The 15,461-nt window shown below is 63.6% G+C and overlaps 1 protein-coding gene across 4 annotated transcripts; it reads left to right on the plus strand.

The window, feature by feature from the left end:
* The first annotated feature begins 550 nt into the window (after window positions 1-550).
* On the plus strand, window positions 551-13,807 carry EPN1 (epsin 1). Of its 4 annotated transcripts, none has more exons than XM_061172294.1 (12): window positions 551-660; window positions 3,441-3,766; window positions 7,517-7,766; window positions 8,366-8,395; window positions 9,033-9,157; window positions 9,533-9,607; window positions 10,160-10,243; window positions 10,860-11,163; window positions 11,505-11,615; window positions 11,715-11,801; window positions 12,864-13,121; window positions 13,205-13,807. In XM_061172294.1, the coding sequence occupies exons 2-12, from the start codon at window positions 3,539-3,541 to the stop codon at window positions 13,411-13,413; spliced, it is 1,761 nt and encodes a 586-aa protein (XP_061028277.1). In that variant the 5' UTR covers window positions 551-660; window positions 3,441-3,538; the 3' UTR covers window positions 13,414-13,807. The 4 variants fall into 4 exon arrangements, with proteins under 4 accessions (XP_061028277.1, XP_061028279.1, XP_061028278.1 ...); XM_061172295.1 differs by lacking the exon at window positions 551-660 and adding an exon at window positions 3,035-3,192; XM_061172296.1 differs by lacking the exon at window positions 8,366-8,395 and having other exon boundaries at window positions 552-660.
* Window positions 13,808-15,461: the final 1,654 nt, after the last annotated feature.

Raw genomic sequence — 15,461 nt, forward strand, 5'->3', positions numbered from 1 at the left:
GCGTGGCCCCGGGGAGGAGGGTGCAGTGGACGGGCCCCCGCATGAAGTGGGGAGGGGGGCATCCGGCTGGCCTTGTGGGCTCAGGAGTTCAGATCGTCCCAAGGCACCGCGGTGGGGCGTGGTCTAGCGGGCCTGGGGCTACCGCGCGGGGGGCGGTCTGGGGACGACGACGCGGTGTTTTCGCCTTCGGCCGAGCTCGCTGGCCGACCCCTCGCTGCGCCCCGCCTCTCCGTGCGCGTCCCCGGGGTTTCGCGGAGGCGGGCGGAAATGAGGCAAGTGCCTCCTGGCGACGGCTCCCCGCGCGCCGGAAGTGACGGCACGCGAGAGAGCGTGTCCTCGGAAGTAGCCACTGCGCAGGCTCGCCGCAGACGGGGTGGCCGGGCGGGTCGCGCGGCCACTTCCGCTTCCGGTCCGTCGCCTCCTTTGGTTGCTTCCCGTCCGCTCGGCGGCTCCCTTCCCCCGCCCGGCTCTCCGCGCCCCTCCCGGGCGCCGGGGCGGCGGGGCCGTCGGCGTGCGGCCCTCCGTGCGTCCGCGCGTGCGCCCGAGCGCGGCTCCGCGTCCGCCGCCCGCGGCTCGGCGCGCGCCCCGCGACACCGAGGCCGAGCGGGGGCAGGGGGCTGCCCGCCATGACCCCCTGGAGCGCGGCGTGAGGGGGCCGAGGTGAGCGCGGGCCGGGGCGCGGCGGGCGGGGGCGCTCGGGCGTCTCCGCGGCCTTTGTGTGTCTGCTCCCGGCCGGCCTGGGCCGCCCGCGGCTCTCCGTCTCTCCCGCGTCTGCCTGTGTGTCAGCGCCTCTGCCTCTCGCGGGCCTCGCTTGTGCTCGTGTCCGTGTCTGTTTCGCCGTTTTTGCAAAGCATTTGTCTCCGTGTGTCTGTCCCGGTCTCGTTCTGCTTTTCTGTCACGTTTCGGCGTCTGAGGGTCAGGATTAATGTTGGTGTCTCCGTTCGCCAGGTGTCTTTAGCCTCTGTGCATCTCTCCCCGCCGTCTTCCCATCTCATTTTTGTCCTGGTACCCGTGTCCTCCAACCCCGAGTCCCTCTCCGCGGGTCTGTCGCTTGGTCTAGGGTCTGCCCCTTCCCCCAGGTTCTTGAGTTAGTTGTGGTGAAGAACCCGGCTCTGGAATCAGAGGCCCACTTTTTGCGAGCCTGTAATATTTGTCAGGTGACTTATCACCAAACCTTAGTTTCCTAGTCTTTAAAATTAATGTGTTTTTGTTTCCTGCGTAATAGGGCAGCTTTGCCTAATAACGGAGGTGATGCTTTTAAGTGCCTAACCCTGGCGCGTAGTAAGTGTGTAATTAACTGCTGGGAGCTCTGGTTTCCATTATTATTTGTAGGTTTTTTGTTCCACACAGATGACGTTTGATATCGTTTGATATCTGAGTACCCCTTGGAGAATTTTGCCGTATGATTTGTCTTTTATTCGATCTAGTAATTCTCTTTGGGCTAAGCAATTTTGAAAAACGTAGTCTTGTTTTAAGGAGTATCTGTGAAGTTTTAGTTTTGCTGTGACGGTTAAATATATCTTCTAATGCCCGTTAATGTAAACACACGGTGTTAAGATAGCACATCTTCTGATGGCCACCCTTTTGGAAATAGTTCTGTTTTTTCTCTGACAATAATAGTAGCCAACGTTATTGAACTACTACCCACGGGGCACAGCGCCAAGAACTTTATGTATCCATTGTATTTAATCAACAGTTCTGCCGGGTGGAATCTTTTCCTTCATTTCAGAGTTGAGCAAACTGAATCTCAGGGAGGCCAGAATTTGGACCCAGATTTCGTGTTCTTTTCCATTTTTCTTCTCTCTTATTTCCCTGTCCCAGGTTACTGCCTCTTTTCGTTTCAGGGTTTCCGTCTTTTTTCGTTGCCCGCCTGCCTTACTGTCTTCCCATGTTTCTTTATCTGTTTCTCGTGTCTTTATCTGCCTAGCTTTCTCTGCCTCTGTTTCTCCTCCTCTCTCTTTCCCTTTCCTTTCAGTCTCCTACTCTGTTAGTTGTCAGATCAGCTCTTCGTCTTAGCGTGTCTGGCTGGGCCTTTCTTGGCACCCTGGCCATCTCTTCTCAGCTGTTCACATCTGTCTCCAAGTGCCTGCTCTCCTGTGTTCAAGGCAGGGGCCAGCCGCTTCCCCCGGGACTCAGGTTGTAGGAGGTCTCCGTAGGTCTCTGCCTGTGGCTAACATGCTGGAAAGGTTGTGGACGGTGTGGTCAGAGCCTTCTCTGCAACCAGGCTGCCCCGGAGGTGAGGCCTGTGCCTTGGGTTCCTCCCCTGTGAGGTGTTTGTGAATCACGGCGCCACGGGGATGACCGGAGTTAACGTGTGTAAGGCACCCAAGAGCACGCCTGGCACCGGGCAAGGGCTGTGTGAGTGCTTGCTGTGACGGGCCTCCCTGGCCTGATCCCATTCTTCTCTTTTCTGTTTCTTTCCCATCATTCTCCTCTCGGCAGAGGTTAACTTAAAAGTGTATGTTCTGGAGCCCAAGGTGGCCCGGGGTGGAGTCTGTGCCGCCACGCCTCGTGTGTGACCTTGGCTGGGTTATTTCACCTCCGTGAGCCCCTGCTTCCTCAGCTGTTAGAACCCTGCCCGCAGTGTTAAATGAGATAATGGATGTCTCGTGCTCCAGGAGTGCCTGGCACGAAGCTGGGGCCTAGCCAGCGGGCTTGTTCCTTATCACTCCTCCCCGAGCCTCCCTGTTGGGACGCCTCGTCCCCCTGGCATACCCCCTCCTGTCTATCTCTGCTCCCTTTGTCGGCCTCCTCCCTGTGTGTCCTTGTTTGTGCAGGGGATTCTGTCCCCCTCACCCCTGCTCCAGAGGTCTTTCCTGCCCTCCCTCCTTCCCTTCCTTCCTGCACGGTTTATTGAATGGCTCTTCCGGGTCAGCTCCTCTGATGGGAAAAGCCACATCCAGACAAACGTGGTCTCTGCCCCCATGGGGCTCTCATGGGCCTCACCAGGGCGAGTGAGCCTGCCGACGAGGCCCCCTGGGGACCGGCGGCTGTGGTGTCGGGGTGGGGTGTTCCAGCGGAGCCCCGGGTGAGTGCGGGGACCTCGTGCGGGGGAGGAAGAGCGGGGGAACTGTCTCACGACACCGCCACGTGGATAGCGCGCTTCCTGCGCAGCGGGCTCCCTCCAGTTGTCTGCACTCCGCGTGAAGCCCCATCTCACAGAGGAGAAGACTGCGGTGCGGGAAGTGCCAGGTTAGGAAGCGTTGACTGGGGCGTGCCCCTTCAGGCCTGTGGCCTGCCACCGCATGCTCTGCCTCGCTGAGCCGGGCCCTGGCAGGAAGGAGCTGGGCACGACTGAGGAACTGAAAGGTGGATGGCGTGACTAAGGCAGAGGTTAACCGGGGCTGCAGTGGGGACCTGGCCCTCCGCCCCGCAGGCAGCGGGGAGCCGGGTGGCCGCAGGTCCCGCTTGTGTTCCCAAAGGCCCTCTCCTTTCCCCAGATGCGGTGACCTGCCAGTCCCTGCCGCGGCCCCCCTCCTCCCGCCGCCCCGTCTCTGCACGCCCGGGGGGCCCGCCCCCCTGCCCGCCGCCAGCCGCCATGTCGACCTCCTCACTGCGGCGCCAGATGAAGAACATCGTCCACAACTACTCGGAGGCCGAGATCAAGGTCCGCGAGGCCACGAGCAACGACCCCTGGGGCCCGTCTAGCTCCCTCATGTCCGAGATCGCCGACCTCACCTACAACGTGGTCGCCTTCTCGGAGATCATGAGCATGATCTGGAAGCGGCTCAACGACCACGGCAAGAACTGGCGGCACGTGTACAAGGTGAGCGCGGCGCGGAGCCGCATGGCGCGTGCCCACCAGGGGGTGCCCGGAGTCGGGCCGCCTGCCCGGTTCCAGGAGGAGCTGGAGTTCTGTGTCTTTACGTAATTCGTGTCCATCTCTCTCTTGTTCGGCGAAGGCAACAAAGAATTTGGGGCCTTGTGGTTTTTGAAGAAGGGGCACATTCTCAAGACTGATGCACTTAGAAGGCCTGAGTGGGTGCCCAGTGTCCGCCCCTCCCTCAGAGGCGGCCGTGTCCCCAGCTTCTGTCCTCTGTGGTGATCTGTGCGCGGAGGAGGTCCAGGCAGGTGGGCAGCTCCGGGGAGTTTTGGGGGCCACAGGCTGGTTCTGTATCTTCGTTGCAGCGGTGGTCCTGTGGCCGTATGCCGTTACCAGAACGCAAAGCAACGTGTAAGGAAGAGTGAATTTTACCGTGTGTCAGTCATAGTCTACTTTTAAAGAGGAAAACAAGCATACATGTTAGGGATCATTTCTCATCAGGACCACAAAGACTTGTCACTCTTTCTTTTTAAACAATTTTCTGTTTACTGTCTGGCTTGATCATAATTGATGTAGCCAGCTACCTGGTGCTGGATTTTTAAGTTGTTTGCAACGTTCTGCTTTTACAAACAAGACAGCCATGAATGTCCGTGTATGTTTGCCATTTTCCAGAACTGGAATTTCTGGGCATGCGCCTGTGCCATTTTGATAAATGTGGCTAAAGTGCCCCCAGTGATACATGCACACGCCCCGGTCCAGTGAAGAGACAGAAGGACAGACCACAGACTTCGGGTAAAGGGAACTCAGTTGCAGGCAGTGCTCAGTGGGTGGGTTTCTCGTTTGACTGCTGTTCTGGGGACCTGGGGCCTGGCTTCCCAAGGTGGGTCAAGAAGTGGTAAAGCGCCTGGGCTGGGGCAGGTGACGAGGCCCCACCCCCAGCAATGCGGCCTCAGGCCAGTCCCGGGACCTCCCTCTGTGGGAGAGTCCGACTCCTGGGGCCCAGGGGTGTTGGTGAGTCCTTTTGTCGTTGTTCCTTCGGTAAAATGGCAGTTGAGGGCCTGCTTTGTATGTGGCGGTGGGCAAGATGGGTGAGGCCCCTGGTCTCGTGGACGCGGACTGGAGCATGTGCCGGCCGGGCTGTCTGTCCCCCGGAGGCTGGGGTGGGTCCCTGGTGGGTTCCAGGACGAGGAGCCCGAGGCCTGGAGAGGTGGCGCCGCTTAGCTTACGTTCCAGCCCGGATAGGCCCGTTCCAGCCCAGATAGGCCCGTTTGCTCTGGCTCCTTTCCATGCCCCTCCCTACAAGCCACGCTTGGGTCTTGGATTCGATTGAGTCATTTCTTGTGAAGGGAAAGGGCGGGGGAGCTGGGGAGCCTTTGTGTGAGGTCAGGGGGAGGGACAGGAGCTGGGTGGGGAGGGGGCCCGGGCCGGGTGTGTGAGGGGAGGTGAGTCCTGAGAGGCCACAGGTGGCAGGTTCTTTGTGACCGGTGCCTGTGGCCGGAGAGCAGCGGAGGTACTTCTTCCAAGTGAGGGAGCTGAGACGCAGAGGTTCAGGGCCGCCCTCGCTGTGGTGGGGCTGAGAGGGGCGCCCCCGAGCCCAGCCTCTTGACTCCGGGCTGCGTCACCTGACTTCGCTGAGGAGTGCAGGGGCTCAGTCTTTATTTTCGAAAATAGGGGTCCGCAAACTACAGCCCATGCGTCAAACCTGGTCCTCTGCCTATGTAAGTAAAGCTTTATCACACGTGGCCTGGTGCAGGGCTGAGCTCTCAGGACCGGAAGTGCAGGGCCTGAAATGCTGGCGGGTTTATCACCTGGCCCTTTACAGAGAAAGCTTGCTGACCCCTGTTTAAGCTGATGCTCGCATTCTGATGGCCCGGGACATCCTGGACCAGGCTGTTTTGAAAACCCGTGATGTTTTCCATCGAGGCACATGTTCTGAGTGCACAGCCCAGCTGGCTCTTAGGTGCGTGCACCCCTTTGTAGCCACTGCCCAGGTGGAGATAGAGGATGTGTCCCCAGGAGGCACCGTGCCCGGCCTCCCGTCTGCCGAGATTGTTCCAGGCGTGGAGTCCTGTGGCCTGTGATCCTTGGTGCTTGCTGTCTTTTGTCTTTGTTCGCCGTCACGTCTGGGGGTTGACGTGTGGAGCAGCTGCTTGTTCATGTACGTGGCTGTGCGGGGGGGGCTCCTGTCATGTGAACACGCCACGGCTCGTACGTGTGTATTTCCCCCCTGTGGGGTGTTTGGGTTATTTCCATGTTCACAGTCTTTAAACTGCAGTTTCAAAGTTCCCAGAGCTCTGAAAACGAAAGTTTTCAAAAGTCATTTGGCACCAAGGCCCCATCTGTACTGGGGTGAGGTGGTTTATCCGGCATTTGAGGGTCCCACAGAGTGCGACCGTCGGTGTCACCCTCCTCTGGGGCACTTCTGTTACACGTGGTGTGTGCAGTCTTTATGGCGCGAACTCGGGAAAATTCTGAATTCCAAAACCCCGCTGGCCCAGGAGTTCTGGAGCCTGCCTTCCACACGCGGATGTGGTTTTACTTCTTGCCGTTCTCCTCTAAGGCGTAAACATCTCTGGGTCAGTTAAAGACTAATCTCTAATTGCAGAGGTGAATAGTGTCAACACACCTTCAGGACCCATGCCAGATCCAGGTCAGGCTCCCTGGGGAGGCTGGGGAGATGTGACCCTGGCGGATTCCGCTGCGGTTCAGACAGCTTCCCCGGGGTGGCCTGTCCCTCCCTCTCTGTTTTGTCCTGCTCTAGACTTAGGAGCCCTGGGTGGGTCTGGGAACTCTGGGAGGCCCCTGGTGTCACCTGCAAAATCTAAGGTGTGCCCTTTTCCTGAGGACAGTGGCCATGGCCTCCCACAGAGCCTGAAAGGGGCCAGGACCCGTCGCCTCACTCCCCAGACTGCCTGGAGTCCAGGCTCTGCAGACCACGAAGGCCTTGCCTGGGGTGGGGAGTGGGGGGGGGTATTTCCCATTAAACCTTGCTGAAAAGGGAATTTGTTCCCATGTCATAAAATGCAGAAGATTCCAAAGGGTGTTCCCTCATCCCTGCCCGCGTGGTCCTCCCTTGGAGCACCCAGGCCTGGACGGACCCTGCCGGCACGGCGTCTCCCTCCTCCGCCGTTGTCTTCAGATCGTGCCGGGGCGGTGTGAAACTTTACGCTTGGAATGACACTTCCCAGACTCACAGGGTGCTAGAGAAAGCGGGCGGATGTGTCGTGCACTGGGCACCCCGAGCGGGACCTAACAAGCTGCCTTCCGGCCGTGCGACCTTAGAGCTTCGTTTTAATGAACAGCGCAGGGTCTGCACCGCTCGCCTGGGGATCCCCACGCGGGCTGCGGTGATGCAGCGGCCGTCTCCCCTCTCCCGGTGTTTATTGAGATACGCGTAGGTCACGTGACACGTGCATCACCCTTTAAAGTGCGCAGCTTGGTGGCGTTACGCACTTTCACGGTGTTGTGCAGCCATCACCCCACCTAGTTCCAGAATATTCTCGTCCCCCTAGACAGAAGGGGGATCTCCCGATCCCACTGAGAGTCACCCCCCGTCCCCGGGCCCACTTTGTGGGTTTGCCCGCCCGGACATCTCCTGTGAGTGGACTCTCGCACACTCTGCTCTTTGGGGCCCGGCTTCGGCCACCCCGCGTGGTGTTTTCAGGGTCCATCCCGGTGGCAGCTCGTGCCGCGGAGGGTGTGGGTGGGCTGGGCCTCGGGTGACGGTGCGCCCCCCCACCCCGCCCCCCGCAGGCCATGACGCTGATGGAGTACCTCATCAAGACGGGCTCGGAGCGCGTGTCGCAGCAGTGCAAGGAGAACATGTACGCCGTGCAGACGCTGAAGGACTTCCAGTACGTGGACCGCGACGGCAAGGACCAGGGTGTGAACGTGCGCGAGAAGGCCAAGCAGCTGGTGGCCCTGCTGCGCGACGAGGACCGGCTGCGGGAGGAGCGTGCCCACGCGCTCAAGACCAAGGAGAAGCTGGCGCAGACCGCCACGGGTGAGCCAGGGTGCCCGGGCCCGTCCACCGCCTGCGCCCTTCACCTGCGCGCTCCCTCCGGGCTGTCTGAGGGCGGCCCGTGCCGAGAGGGAGAGCGCGGTCCGGAGGAGGTTGCTGTCCCCGCGGGAGCTGTGCTCAGGCGGAGGGCAGGAGGCTGAGGCCCTGGGTGGCTGCACAGGACAGAGGAGGGCCAGAGCGGTGGCGAGGGGACTCGGCTGGAGTTGAAGGAAGTGTAGGTGCTGGGTGGCGACCAGCGATTAGGAGAACGAGGTGACGTAGAGGAGGTAGAAAGGGCGTCCCCCACGTTGGCAGGTCCAGCTGTGTTGGGAAGCTTTGTTTTATACATGGGTGTGCAGATCCTGAGTGCTGCTGGGAAAGGCCTTTTATGCTGGGACCGGGTGGGTGCCGCAGGTCGAAACATTCCCCAAGTGGTGTCGTGAGCACAGGTGGAAGCCGTCTGCACGTTTGAAGCGGGAAGGGTAGAGATGGGAGTAATGCCTAGAGGTGGGCCTGGCAGCTCTCGGACGAGGGGGCTGGGGAGGCGGGACCGCGTAGGAGGCCCGAGCAGTTTCCGGGTGATGGAGGTGGTGTCTTGGCAGGTGGTCAGGATGGAGAGGCGACGTGCGATGGTAAGCGCTCCCTGGCCAGCAGAAGCGAGCCTGGCGCGTTGAGGGAAGGCTGGGCGCTCCCTCCTGTCTGGGCCCACGTCTTCTCTCCATCCTTTCCTCATTCGCCCCTTGTCCCGGGATGGGGCCAGGGCCAGGTGTGCAGGCCGCTCCTCCCCCAGCATCCAGCCGCCGGCCCCAGCCCTGGAGACCGAGGCCCCAGGCTCCCCACTGGGGGCTGTTGGAAGCTTTCCCGCCTGGGGACCAGGGAGGAAGGCCCTCCGTCCCCCTGGGGCCTGAGATGGGGCCCCGAGACAGGCCACAAGGCATGTCTGACCCCGTGCAGGAACTTAGCTCACGGGCTCAGAGGTTCCCCAGGGCCCTCCCTCTTTATCAGCAGACTTTTGTCCTGGGCCACCAGGGCTGTCCTTCTTTGACCCTGTCCTTCCTGCACGTGGGGCCGCCGCACCCCTCTGGGGGTTTGCATGCACACCACACCCCCTCCCTGACCATGGAGCCTGGGGTCTGGGTCCCACTGGGGATCTTGGGGGAGGGAGGCCAGGCCCGAGGGGAGTTGGGGGGTTTCAGACTCTGCCAGCCTGGCTTCCTGGGCCGTGGGGTCCCCTCTTCCGTCTGGGTCTCAGCGTCTTTGTCCCCTCAGCCTCCTCCGCAGCCGTGGGCTCTGGGCCCCCGCCCGAGGCAGAGCAGGCCTGGCCGCAGAGCAGCGGGGAGGAGGAGCTGCAGCTCCAGCTGGCCCTGGCCATGAGCAAGGAGGAGGCCGACCAGGTACGGCCGGGCCGCGGGGGCGCGGGGCATGGCGGGGTCGACTTCCGTTCTGCCATCCATCTCCACGCCTCGCCGTCAGCCCCTGCCCGCCCCTCCTTTCCCGGTCTCTCTCCTCTGCTCGCCCTCTGCCCTGTCTTTCCCCGCTCCCTTTCCTCTCTGGGTGCTTGGCCTTCCTGGCCCTGCCCAGCCCGGCTCCCACCCACACCCCAAGCTTGTCTCTTTGCTGTTCTTCACCAGTTCGGGGAGTGTGTCGGTGTGTGTCTTGCTCTGTCCGAGCCTGGCTCTCTGTCTCCATCCCTGTGTGTGCACGTCTCTCTCTCCCCACCTCTGGGCCCCACCTGTCTCCCCCAGCCCCTCACGCTCTCTCTCCCCCAGCCCCCGTCCTGCGGCCCCGAGGATGACGTCCAGCTCCAGCTGGCCCTTAGTTTGAGCCGTGAGGAGCACGATAAGGTCAGAGCAGCCTCCCCACCCCAAGGCTCCCCTGAGACCCTCCCCAGGTCCCCACCTCCTCTCACCTTGAAGGGCCCCACCCCCACACATTCGTGCTGCAGCGTTTTCAGTGGGACCTTGTGTCTAATGGGTCCCCGGAAGGATACCCGGCACATGAAGCAGATGCCTTGTGGCTGCTCTGGGTGGTGAGGGTGCCCTCCTCTCTCTCCGTCACAGCCCAGGGCTCCACCACCTTCACCCCGTGCAGAAAACACCCGGAGTCAGGCGCCCCGTGCTTCCCCAGCCCGTTAGAGCAGCCCGGCCCGGCCCGTCCTGTCCCCTGCACGGCACCCTCCCGTCATCGTCCCCCCCGCCCCGGCCTGAGACCCCGTGTCCCACCCCATCCCACACATCGTCCGCATCCCATTTTAATTTTCAGTCGCCATTGTCTGGGTGGGAGGGCTCGGGGCTGTCCATTTGGGGGGATTTGGGGGGATGTGGGGGGAAGTGCACTGTCAGCCCCGTCGCTCAGAGTCTGACCCCTCCCCTGCCTGCTGCTTCCGGCCGGAACAGGAGGAGCGGATCCGCCGTGGGGACGACCTGCGGCTGCAGATGGCCATAGAGGAGAGCAGGAGGGAGACCGTGGGCCAGGAGGAGGTGAGTGGGCGCCGGGCCTGGCTGGGCGGGCGGAGTGGCGGGAGAGCGTGTCCAGGCCGGCCTTGGCCAGAGGCCTCATCAGTGTCTGGCGCAGCCCAGGAGGGTCTCGGCCCTGCTCCGCCTGCCCCCCTGCCCCTGGGAAGGGAGGGGTGTGCAGGGTCTGCGGGGGCACCTCCCATCCAGAGCGCGTGGGCAGCTGCGGGTGCGGGGCCGAGGGCGGCGGCTGAGTCTGTGAGACCCCGAGTCTGTGTGGTGTTGGGGGCTCTCCGTCGGGGGCTGGTCAGCGGCCTGGGCTGGGTGGGAAGCGGGCGTGTGGTGTGGCAGGGCCAGCCGACTGCCGTGCGGAGAGTGGACGGAGGGGCTAGGGTGGGAGGAGGGCCGGGGCGGGTGGGGAGGTGGCCGGGGGAGTGTGTCAGAGGAACAAGCAGCTGGGCGTCTGCTCCCGCGCCCGTCCTCTCTGGGCGCTCGGAGGTCCCCTGGCGGTAGGTCTGCCTCCCCTTGACGCCCGGCTCCCACCACCCCTCCTGCTGTGTGGCCGTCCCGTCTCCCCCGGCGTCCTCTCTCTGGGCCGGGGTCTGCCCCACTGCCCCTTCTCTCTCCTCTTTCTTGCCTGCAGTCGTCCCTCATGGATCTTGCTGACGTCTTCACGGCCCCGGCTGCTCCGCAGGCTGCGGATCCCTGGGGGGGCCCAGTGCCCATGGCTGCTGCCCTGCCCGCGGCAGCCCCCACCTCGGACCCTTGGGGGGGACCCCCTGTGCCTCCCGCTGCTGACCCCTGGGGTGGTCCGGCTCCTACGCCGGCCTCCGGGGACCCCTGGAGGCCTGCTGCCCCTGCGGGGCCCCCGGTTGACCCTTGGGGTGGGACCGCGGCCCCTGTGGCTGGAGAAGGACCTACCCCCGACCCGTGGGGGAGCTCAGACGGTGAGTGCCCACTGCCTCCCTGACCCTGCGCAGGTGTGGCGTGCGGTCCTGGGGTGCCCGGCGGCTGTGGGGGCTGCAGGAGGCGGGGGAGGGGCTGGGTGAGGCACGCATGAGGCCCCTCACCCCACCCTGGCCGGGGGCCTCTCGGGGACTTTCTGGAGGCCTCAAGGCTGAGGAGGGCTTTGCCAGAAGGGGGCGCCTGGCAGTGTGAGCGCGCAGGGCTGGAGGGTGGGGATGCGGTGGGAGGGGCCAGCTGGGGAGGGGCCTGAAGCCTTGGGGCTGCCTGGCTTTGGGGGGTGGGGTGGGCTGCCAGCCCCTCACCTGCCTTCTTCCTCACGCAGGCGGGGCCCCGGTCGGCGGACCCCCAGCCTCTGATCCCTGGGCCCCGGCCCCGGCCTTCTCAGACCCCTGGGGGGCGTCCCATACCAAGCCCAGTGCCAATGGCACCGCAGGTACTGGGGGGGTGGCCCGGGGGGGCCGGGCCTCGAGTGTGGGAGGAGTCGCGTCGCCTGGGCCCCTGGGGAAGCTGAGGGCACACCCTGACCCCACAGCGGTCGGGGGGTTTGACACGGAGCCCGACGAGTTCTCCGACTTCGAGCGACTGCGCACAGCCCTGCCAGCCTCTGGGAGCAGCACGGGTGAGTGTCCCCCCCAAGCCCAGGAGGCCTGTCCTCCAGGCTGGGCGGCCGCTTGAGGGTTGAGATGCAGCAGGATGGCTGCAGCCCCCAGGTGGGCCCGGCCCCCAGGGCTCTTGTAACAGCGTGACTGAGGTGGAGCTGGTCTTCCGTCCATCGTAAGGAGGAACTTCTTACTTTGTTTTCAAATAACTTCAGACTTAGAGAAGAGGTGCAAAAATCGTACAGAGAATTCCCTTTCTCCAGTTTCCCCAAATGCTGCCCTCTGTCACCCTGGAATGTTTCTTGGAGTGCAGTGCAGGCTCTCTGGGGGCTTCCGGGTGGTGTGGCGCCTGGACTGGCCTGATGGCTGCCCCTCCCTCTGGGAACCGCACCCCTTTCCTCACCTGCCCACTGGCGTCCTGGGGCCCGGGGCAGGGGCGTTTGTGCGCCCCTCTTCCTGGAGCTCCGAGCACCTGTCTTCCGGCCAGAGTCCGGGCTGGCCCTTGTGTCTGCAGGTTGTCCCTGGGCTTGTCCTCGAGGTGAGACCCCGAGTCTGTGTGGTGTTGGGGGCTCTCTTCGTGGTGCCCGCCTCCCCGCCCTGGGTAACGTTCCCTCTGGTCCCTTGGTTTTTCTGCGTCTTCGAGTGCAGCAGGCTTTGTGGAGGGAGCAGGCCTGGCGCCAGTGCCTCCCGCACCCCAGGCTGACCGTAGGTTCCCGTCCAGTCTGCAGGGCTCACTCTTCCAGGCTGCTCTTCAGCTACACGTGTGCTTGTCTTTCAATATCAGACGGGGTTCTTAAATCTTAAAGAAACAAAAAATCAGGCCTCACGCTAACGGCACATCACCCAGTCTCCTGGGACGGTGGGCGCCTGCCCCTGTCCCCCCTACGCGTCCCCTCCGGGCAGTCATGACCCGTCGTGTGAGCTTCCGAAAGCGGTGCTGTTCTGCTGTCACCCGCTGGGGCCGGTCCCTGACCTGGAGGCTGTCAGAGGGTGGTCCTCCCGGCCTTGCCTCTTGGCCTCACCCCCGCCTGGTTTGGCTCCGGGGCCGCCTCCCCCCGACCCCCCTCTGCGGCCCCTTCCAGGGGAGCTGGAGCTGCTCGCCGGAGAGGTGCCCGCACGCAGTCCCGGTGCCTTCGACATGAGCGGGGTCGGGGGCTCTCTGGCCGAGGCTGTGGGGAGCCCCCTGCCTGCAGCCGCCCCGACGCCCACGCCGCCCACGCGGAAGACCCCGGAGTCGTTCCTGGGGCCCAATGCTGCCCTGGTGGACCTGGACTCGCTGGTGAGCCGGCCAGGCCCCACGCTGCCAGGAGCCAAGGCCTCCAACCCCTTCCTGCCGAGCGGTGAGTGCGGCCCGGGAGCAGGGGTGCTGGCCCGCCCGGCAGACCCCTGACTCGACTCCGCTCCCTGCCCTCTCTCCCTGCAGGAGGCCCGGCCACCGGCCCCTCCATCACCAACCCCTTCCAGCCCGCGCCCCCCGCGACACTCACCCTGAACCAGCTCCGGCTCAGCCCCGTGCCCCCGGTCGCTGGAGCGCCGCCGACGTACATCTCTCCCCTTGGCGGGGGCCCTGGCCTGCCCCCCATGATGCCCCAGGGACCCCCGGCCCCCAACACTAATCCCTTCCTCCTATAATCCAGGGCGGGAGGGGGCTTCCCCCACTCCTGCTCCCTGGGCGACCAGTGTTGTGAGTGCATGTGAAGCGGGGGACCCCTGCCCCCACCCCAGCGTCCTTCCCCCTCCTGGGGCCCACTGACACTACACCGTCTCCCCACATCCCCGACCCTGCCTCCCCAGAGAGAAACTGGACCTGGGGATGGGGAGGGGTGCGGCCGGAGGGGGACCCCTGCCCACGGCATTAGAAGGGGAGGGACAGCGGGGGGGGGTCCCCCCACCCATCTCCCTCCCTCCCAACTCCTAACTGGCCCCTCAATCAGTGTTTGAGCCTCCTCGTCCCCTCACGCACCCCTCGGTGAATCCTTGGTGATGATTTTGGCAACTTCGGGAATAAATGGCAATTCTTACGGGCGCGGTGCCCCCAAGTTCCCATTCATGGTTCCTGTGACCCCTTCACCTGGGGCACCCAGGGCTCCGAACCCATTGGCCTCCTGGGGGCAGTTGGGAGCCGGCGCCTCGTGGAAGCCTTGATTTCCCTGACCCTCTGGGTGCCGTTGGGTTCTGTGCTGGGGGTAGGAGGGGGCACTGAGTCCTGGTGGAGCTGTGGCCCACTCAGGGCCAGACAGTCACCCTTATGAGGGTCAGGAGTCCCCTGGAGAGCTGACGGGGCCCTGGGCTGTGCCAGCGGACACCACGTTGAGGTTGGGGTCCAGGGCTCATGAGTTGTTGGTGAGGACAGGGAGTTCTTACTGAGGTGGCACCCACTGGACACACCTCAGACACGCCCCAGCCATCCTCCTATGCCCAGCGTGGCACCGCTGGAGGCCCGCATCGGCTGCTGCTGGCTGAGCTTGGAGACCACAGGTGCCTCCTGCCTGCTGTTTGTTCTCTAGGCTGGGCCCCAGGGGGTCTGCAGGCCAGCCGGCAAGGTGAAGCCACTGTCGCCCCCAGGAATAGCGAGCGTCTCCTGGTCCAGGCCCTGTAGCCCTGCAGCCCTGGCTGGGTGATTGGGCTCCCTCCACGCTCGTGGGGGTCAGGTCCCTGCCCCGGTTTGTTCCCGAAGTGGTTCTTTTTAACAGCTGGCTCAGGGGTACGGGGGGACTCATCCCATGGGCCGGGCACCCCGAGATCAACTGGCCTTTGTTCTTTCCCAGGAGGTGCCCTGGCATGGGGCGAGCGAGGGCACAGGTACATGCAGACCACCAGGGGCCAGAGGGCGCGCCCAGGCTGGTCTGCACTGACCTGCCTCCAGTGGCACCCACTTCCCACGGTGTGGGGGGGGGGGTGACTGGGGAGCCTCAGACACGGCTGTGGCACGGTGGCCCCGATGGGTCCCAGAACAGGAGCGAGTGTACAGGTCAGAGGCGGGGGTTAGAATCACTGGCCCTGGACTGGTCAGGCCAGACTCCCTCCTCGCACCCGCGGTGATTGGAGCTTTGTGGGGTCCGGATAGACGGAAGAGGGGGCCACCACCCTTCCCCAAGGAGGACGGGGCCCAGGGAGCTCAGTCCAGTCGGTTGGTTCAGGACTCGAGGTGCTGTGAGAGTGTCTCTTGGGGTTATGGGGGGTGGGGGGTGGGCTCCTGGCCTCCTGGACTGTGGGAATGGGGAGGTGGCCCGGGGGGGCGGTGGGGCAGTTGCCAAGGGCAGGGGTACCATCCTCGGGGGCTGTCCTGATCCCTGCTCCTGACTCTAGGGCTCTTGAGCCCTCCTGTTCCAGCCCCTGGGGTCCCCGAGGACCCTCCCCCTCCAGACGCGAGCCAGATCCTCTGTTTCACTGGACGTGATGCCGCAGAGTCTGCCTGCCACCTCTTAAAAAATGCAGAGGAAGGCGATGACGGGAATGGGGGACTTCGGTTTACGCTAGTGGAAGGGTTAAAGGTTAGAGACTGCAATCTTTCTGGCGGTTTCCTTATTTGTCGAAACGGAGGAGAAACCACCACAACCCTGGCAGCCACGTGCCTATGAGGCGAGGCAGCATCACCTCCCGGGCGTCCTCCTTTTCATTCCTTACAGCGTGAAGTACACAGGAGCTCCAGAACCTTGGGTCTCCTGTGTATCACGCTT

Source organism: Eubalaena glacialis, chromosome 18 (assembly GCF_028564815.1).
Source record: "Eubalaena glacialis isolate mEubGla1 chromosome 18, mEubGla1.1.hap2.+ XY, whole genome shotgun sequence".
NCBI lineage: Eukaryota > Metazoa > Chordata > Mammalia > Artiodactyla > Balaenidae > Eubalaena > Eubalaena glacialis.

Bases quoted from the DNA above. Each gene is read 5' to 3' on its own strand.
- EPN1 (XM_061172294.1), top strand. From the start codon at position 3,539: ATGTCGACCTCCTCACTGCGGCGCCAGATGAAGAACATCGTCCACAAC. The intron at 9,158-9,532 runs GTACGGCCGGGC...TCTCTCCCCCAG, and splicing joins GCAAGGAGGAGGCCGACCAG to CCCCCGTCCTGCGGCCCCGA. The intron at 11,164-11,504 runs GTGAGTGCCCAC...TTCCTCACGCAG, and splicing joins CCCGTGGGGGAGCTCAGACG to GCGGGGCCCCGGTCGGCGGA.